General features: G+C 43.6%; 1 protein-coding gene across 1 annotated transcript in view; it reads right to left on the reverse strand.

The window, feature by feature from the left end:
• Positions 1-7,002, reverse strand: part of LOC117448642 (solute carrier family 23 member 2) — a 111,482-nt gene extending 104,480 nt beyond the window's left edge. Inside the window, exon 1 of the mRNA XM_034085978.2 lies at positions 6,791-7,002. Within this exon, the coding sequence (XP_033941869.1) occupies positions 6,791-6,862 (72 nt within the window). The 5' untranslated portion in view covers positions 6,863-7,002. The remainder of the gene's footprint in view (positions 1-6,790) is intronic.
• Between the last annotated feature and the right edge of the window lie 260 nt (positions 7,003-7,262).

Raw genomic sequence — 7,262 nt, forward strand, 5'->3', positions numbered from 1 at the left:
AGAGACACATGTTGATGTAGAAGAGACACGAAGAAGAGGGGACACATGTTGATGTACAAGAGACATGGAGAAGAGGGGACACATGTTGATGTAGAAGAGACACGAAGAAGAGGGGACACATGTTGATGTAGAAGAGACACAGAGAAGAGGGGACACATGTTGATGTAGAAGAGACATGAAGAAGAGGGGACACATGTTGATGTAGAAGAGACATGAAGAAGAGGGGACACATGTTGATGTAGAAGAGACACATGTTGATGTAGAAGAGACACGAAGAAGAGGGGACACATGAACGTTAATAATGCTTCAAGCCGGAATCAATATGTTGCAACACTGCAGTTACATTCATTAACCATGGCAACACGTTTTAAATGAAGCTCATCCAAAGGAGAACCGGTAGATAAATAGAGATATGTGGTGAATCACCCCTAATGCTGACCAGGGGGACAGCATCATGTGCTGAGGTGTGTGCCTCCCTCGTCTCAGACACAGTGACGGTGTGGATGGATACATGAAGCGTGGTCAGACACATCAGTGTTCCGGCTGCAGAGGCGTGTTTAGCTAACGACTGGAGCATCCTGCAGGAAGCAGTGGTTCAGTGGTTTCTCAATGAAGGACCAGGGTTTCATTTCTGGATGACCACTGTCGGCAGCCTCTGCAACATTGTTGAGGTTATATTCTATTAGCAGGACTTTTAAAAGCCTTGACCTATACTATAATGATTTTGTAAAGCAAAAAAGTCATCTGCTTGTTTGAAATAAAGATTGTATTATTTCCCTTCAGTGCATTGCATCTGATCTTATTATGTCTTCAACGGGTCCTTATCTTGTTATTCCAATGTGGTTCATGTATCAAAGTTAATGTGGCTGGTTTCCAGTCGCCTGTTCCTGAAGTGTTTTCTCTGAGTGAAGGAGTGCACTGTTTTCCCAGAATTCCTCCTCGATGTCCGAGTTCACGCACGAACACTCATTGCTCAACTTCTCATTATATAACCCGACATTAAGGTCACGTTTACTCAGGTTCTTCTACTCTGGGCTCACATTGATAGCCTAACCAGTGTAGCTATATTAAATATCAACCATGTATTTTACCTAAAGTGCCATCAACATGTTTTACCTTTACCGGGTAGCAGACTCTAACCCACAAACTCAATTTCATCGCGGGCCACATCAGCATTATGGTTGCACTCAAAGGGCCGGTTGTAACTGTAAGACTATATAAAAATGCATATATGAATATTTAATATATATAAAATAATGTATTATATTACATTATTGCCTCTGCATTGGATTATTATCGGATAGGGTAATAACTTCATAATTAACTACGTCTGAAAGCAGAAGTCGAGGGCAAATCATTGCAAGTCTCTTCAGTGCGTATGTCACAAAATGATTTAAAAAGAAAAGTCAAAATCAAAAAAATTAAGTGACATTTTTAAAGAAAAGTTACATTTAAAAAAAGAAAAGTCAAATTCTGAGATGCATTGTGGGACATGTAGTTTATTGGCAACGTGCTTCTGTGAAGTAGCATGTAACCGCATAATAAACATATCATATTTTTTGCAAGCTCTTATGGGGCCACATGAAATGAAGTCGCGGGCCGGATTTGGCCCCCGGGCCTTGAGTTTGACACCCCTGCTCTAAGACATCATTATTAAACACTCGCAATCATCATAAGTGCCTTTCTGTGTGGTTTCACCTCCTCACAGTAACAGTAGGACAGTGTTGGTGTGTTACTACGGAAATATAGTGTTGAGAGTCACGGTTTCTATTCCTCGGGCTTGTGGGAAACAGTATTTCGATTTCTCTGTATATACACACTGTCACTACCCGATCCGTCCCCCTGCCCGATCGGTACTGCGCATGTGCGAGATGGTCCGCCATATTGGACAACTACGTACGGCAACCCAAGATGGACACTTGACACAGTGGCTTTTAGCAAAGCTCAAAAAGAAAACTCGAGAGAGACGAGTTATTGTTATTACAACGTGACTTCACTATTATTTAACAACTCTGTTTATTGGGTTCTTTTATTTGGGGTCAAGTACATTGTCAGAATAAGTGAGGAATGAATTTAACTTCTGTTAGACAGCCATATGCCATACATTTTTGCATACATTCACAGTAAATATGTATTCGGTATGATAGCTGTCTAACAGAAGTTAACCCCAAATAAAAGCACCCAATAAAAAGAGTTGTTAAATAATAGTGAAGTCACGTTGTAATAACAATAACTCGTTTTATTTTTCAGCTTCAGTGTGTCAACTGTCCTTCCTGAGTTGCCGTCCGGAGCTGTCCAATATGGCGGACCATCATGCGCAGTACCGATCGGGTAGTGACACACACAAACTGAAAGATTGACAATAGAGTTGGGAAAGAAACAATACAATATCTTATGTCATCAAAGAAAGAAGTTGTTTGGTTCTTTATTTCTTAACCTCTACAACTTCATGTTTTTCCACATACTCTTAACTGTTATGAACATACCCACAAGGAAATACATGCCAAGGTTATATCAGATATAGCTTTCAATATAACACTTTGTCTCAAAATGAGAAAATACGTTTTTTCCGAATCAACAAAAGGCTGAGCATTTCTTACTGTGACCATCTCCCATGAGACCGGCACACTAGCAGGTGACTCACAGTCTATATAGATGTCCACGCTCACATACAAACATGCATGCAACACATGTGGATACAGGACTTGCTACGTTCATAAACTTCCACTACGACGCACTAAAAGTTGTGTTTTCATTTTTTCGTTGGCTTTTCCATTCGACTTTGGAAAAAGTAATTGGTCACTTTGTTATAATGAATTTGATTGCAACAAAATGTCAAGACGATAAGTTGTTATAACACTTTTGCTAATGTCAATAACGTTTTTAATATTAATAAAAACAACTAGAATAACCCTAAAGCCATGTTATCACCAGCATTCAAAACAACCACCAGTGAGTAGATCAAGGGTCAGAGTTACTGAACCTCGACAGAGTTCCTGTATGAAGAGAATACTAAAGTCCACCATTAAGTAATTCGAGATGTGAGACATGCGGAGAGGCGGATGTTTTTCTTCATGAAGGAAGCCCCTGTTTTTGGAGCTTTGCCTCTTTCCCGTGTCGACACCTGAAACCCACGATTGGCTTCGCCTCGACTCGTGAGTGCACTGACAAACAAAAGTTCACTTGTATACATGACAAGCAATATGCCAAAAACCCATTCCTTTGGTTAGCTGATCTCTTCATGTAGCGCTGGTAGAACATGTATTCCTGTGTTTATATGACATTCAACAATTATGACATTAAAATATTGTATTACCAAATTAAAGCGTCCAAAAAGTCACTGATTTCTTTATGTAATCTTCACATGTATCTGCTTCCATTTGGTTTAAATCTGTTATCCACCATTATAGTCTAAAAGTTTGACTGCTGGGGTTTTTTAAATTATATTAATTTGATGTTTTAAGCCCTTTCTACTGCAGGAAATCTTTTTTTGAAAAAGGCACTAAATAAGGTCTGAGGTTGCCTAGTTAAATCTCCAATAGTGTGTTTACTTCTGTAAGTTGAAGGATGTATCTTGTATTTGTTTGAAGTATACTTTTTCTTTCTTTTTGGAAATCTTAAAATTGCTCCAACACACACAGCTGTTACAATCGAGGTAACATCTTACTTTAAAGTAGGGTGACTTTGTCCGCAAATATTCTTAAAAGATCCAGCAACTTCCTCCCAGGAGTAGACTTAAAGGTCCCATGACATGGCCATTTCTACTGATCATAATTCCATTGTTGTGCTCAACTAGAATAGATTTTTATTGTGCGAGACACAGTGAAACCCAGCCCGAATCCAGCCCGAGCGCAAACAACCTGCAGCCTGGCAGTGAGTCTGTGTTTGTGCCCAGGCCGAGCATCACCGCGTCCCACCGTCTCAGGCCCGGCCCAGGCCGAGCCCAGGCCGAGCCCAGGCAGGCCGAGCCCAGGCCGAGCCCGGGCCGAGCCCAGGCCGAGCATCACCGCGTCCCACCGTCTCAGGCCCGGCCCAGGCCGAGCCCAGGCCGAGCCCAGGCAGGCCGAGCCCAGGCCGAGCCCGGGCCGAGCCCAGGCCGAGCATCACCGCGTCCCGCCGTCTCAGGCCGAGCCCAGGCCGAACCCAGGCCGAGCCCAGGCCGAGCCCAGGCAGGCCGAGCCCAGGCCGAGCCCGGGCCGAGCCCAGGCCGAGCATCACCGCGTCCCGCCGTCTCAGGCCGAGCCCAGGCCGAACCCAGGCAGGCCGAGCCCAGGCCGAGCCCGGGCCGAGCCCAGGCCGAGCATCACCGCGTCCCACCGTCTCAGGCCCGGCCCAGGCCGAGCCCAGGCCGAGCCCAGGCAGGCCGAGCCCAGGCCGAGCCCGGGCCGAGCCCAGGCCGAGCATCACCGCGTCCCGCCGTCTCAGGCCGAGCCCAGGCCGAACCCAGGCCGAGCCCAGGCCGAGCCCAGGCAGGCCGAGCCCAGGCCGAGCCCGGGCCGAGCCCAGGCCGAGCATCACCGCGTCCCGCCGTCTCAGGCCGAGCCCGGGCCGAGCCCAGGCCGAGCATCACCGCGTCCCGCTGTCTCGGAACTGCAGCTGAGAAAAGATCGTGTGTGTGTGTGTGTGTGTGTGTGTGTGTGTGTGTGTGTGTGTGTGTGTGTGTGTGTGTGTGTGTGTGTGTGTGTGTGTGTGTGTGTGTGTGTGTGTGTGTGTGTGTGTGTGTGTGTGTGTGTGTGTGTGTGTGTGTGTGTGTGTGTGTGTGTGTGTGTGTGTGTGTGTGTGTGTGTGTGTGTGTGTGTGTGTGTGTGTGTGTGTGTGTGTGTGTGTGTGTGTGTGTGTGTGTGTGTGTGTGTGTGTGTGTGAGGAAGTCCGCGGGAGCCGTTACGTCACCATACCCAGGAAGAAACAAATGGAAAAAGAGAAATGTCCAACGAGGCGTTCTGGGGCAGCAGACAGGTCTTCTCTGTGTTAGAGTTGTACTCGCTACAGGGTGCACTTTGAGGGTGTGAGACTCTGCAGACCGTTTACATGCAGAAAAACCTACATAACACCCAAGGGGACGGGTGATGACCGGAAAGCATGACATGGGACCTTTAAGTTAAGATGTGTTTTATTGAAAACATACTGTTGTCTTTAATGTGTGCATATGTATAAATGTGTCTGTTGGTTTTGTTTATATATTATTATACATATTTGTATTCTGTATTCGTCTGGATCGTGGGAAACAGTATTTCGATCTCTCTGTCTGTACATACAAACTGAAAGATTGACAATAAAGTTGACTTTGACTTGAGCTTTGACTGCATTTCGATTCCCTTATTTAAAAAAAGGTTTAAAAAACAGAGGTTACTTGAATTATATTTTGATGCTCAAAGTGTAAATATTAATGCTGACATCTTGATGCCAAAGCCAGCAATCTCCATCGATCTATGAAATATTGAAATCCTGGCTCAACATCTTTGAATTCATTGTATGGTAAAAGCATATCGTTTTTTTGTTGTTTCAGGTACAGTAGGTAATATAATAATAATAATAATAATAATAATAATAATAATACATGGGATTTGCATAGCGCTTTTCCTAATGCTCAAAGACGCTTCACATACAATCAGAACAGAAACAAGACAAAGACTATAACATAAACAAAAGTTCCTTGTTCTGTATTCTATCTTTGCGGATGTTGACCCATCTGCAGACAAGCTGTGTTTGTTTGTATTCCCATTTTCTCAAATTCTTCAGTTAAGTAAGAGAAAACATCCACCCTGAGCTCAGCTGTGTCCACGTTCACACCCCATGCAGCTCGGCATTCACACCGTACTCGCAAACAACACACATCCCTGCCTGAAAAAAGCTTTATTCAGTTTCTCCTTGTCAAAGAGAATTACTAGCTTGAACTTGGAGCTCTTTGTTCCATCTTAGCTACGCTCAAGGCCGATCTTTTCCACAGACATTAAAAAAACATACAATTGATTCCAATGAAATATCCAGTCGTATCGTATAAGCGATCACACTTTGGTCATTTCACATTCCACGTGGCTTACATTTAGCTGCGACTGCTATACGAGATTCAAGGCTTTTATTAGTCATCCGTACTTAGCTACAGTGCAGTAATGTCGAGGACAATCTTAGGTCACAGGCTCCTCCAACAGTGCAAGTGAACAATTGAATAGAAGTAGTGCCATAAGAGTCTACAAGTGATACATAATGTGTGAGCTGCAAACAGGTGAATGTTATGGATGCTCGTAGTTCAGCTACCTTTCTATTTGTCTGTTATAGTTCAAGCATAATCATTATAGCAATAATTTATGAGTAACATTCACTTTTTGCGCTGCTATGGAAACAGTTTGCACTCTCACCTTTCTTTATATATATCCTGCTTACTTGAAGTAAACGGTTATTTTGTTTTCTTGTATTTTAACGTGTGTTATTTTTTATACCTCGGGACTGTGGGAAACAGTATTTCGATCTTTCTGTGTGTCCAAACATATTTTGAGACTGACAATAAAGTTGGCTTTGACTAATGATTATTTGTACAGCTCGGATGTGTATCGTGTAAATTGTGTATATTTTCTTCTATATGTTGTAATGAATGCTTCTTAGGTAACATTAAGCTGTCTTTGGCTCCTTTCTTGCTTTAACAAATACAAATGTTCCCTCTGTATAAAGGTATTCTGATTCTTATGATCAAAAGATAAGCAAGTGCCTCATTTTAAACCCTCACCCAGGGTTTGACACTTTGATTCTGTTAGTGTCACAAACCCTAACCTAAAAAAGAACAATAAAAACTTACCCCAAATGCCGGATTGATCGTCCCCTGATCTTTGCCTCCCAGCTCTATTTTCTCCTCTGTGGTGAGCCGCATTATATTAAAACGAGGCAAAATAAAGTATAGTTTCTTTGGTGGACTCCACACAGATCAACAAGCACACACGGTGGGAGTTACACTCTGACTGACGGACCGCAGAGCTACAAAGACAACACGAGTCTCACGTCGCCAGGGCACTGAGTCTCGCAGTGCGAAACAGAGTGGCTCAATTATTTTGTAATCTCTGAAATGTTGCTTGTTTGCTGCTAAGCCAATGTGGGCTTTAGTAACTCTTTCTTACGGTCATGTGCCTGATGTTGTGTGACGATGGATCCTATGAGAGGAGAGCAGCACGTTGTCACATGAATGTTCAATTTGTTATACTTATTAGGAAGGTCTGCTCTTATGGGACGCAGTGGTGTGTGCATCTGATCATCAGATCAGGGGGGCGCTGGGG

The sequence above is a fragment of the Pseudochaenichthys georgianus genome, chromosome 6, assembly GCF_902827115.2.
Source record: "Pseudochaenichthys georgianus chromosome 6, fPseGeo1.2, whole genome shotgun sequence".
In the NCBI taxonomy this organism is placed as follows: domain Eukaryota; kingdom Metazoa; phylum Chordata; class Actinopteri; order Perciformes; family Channichthyidae; genus Pseudochaenichthys; species Pseudochaenichthys georgianus.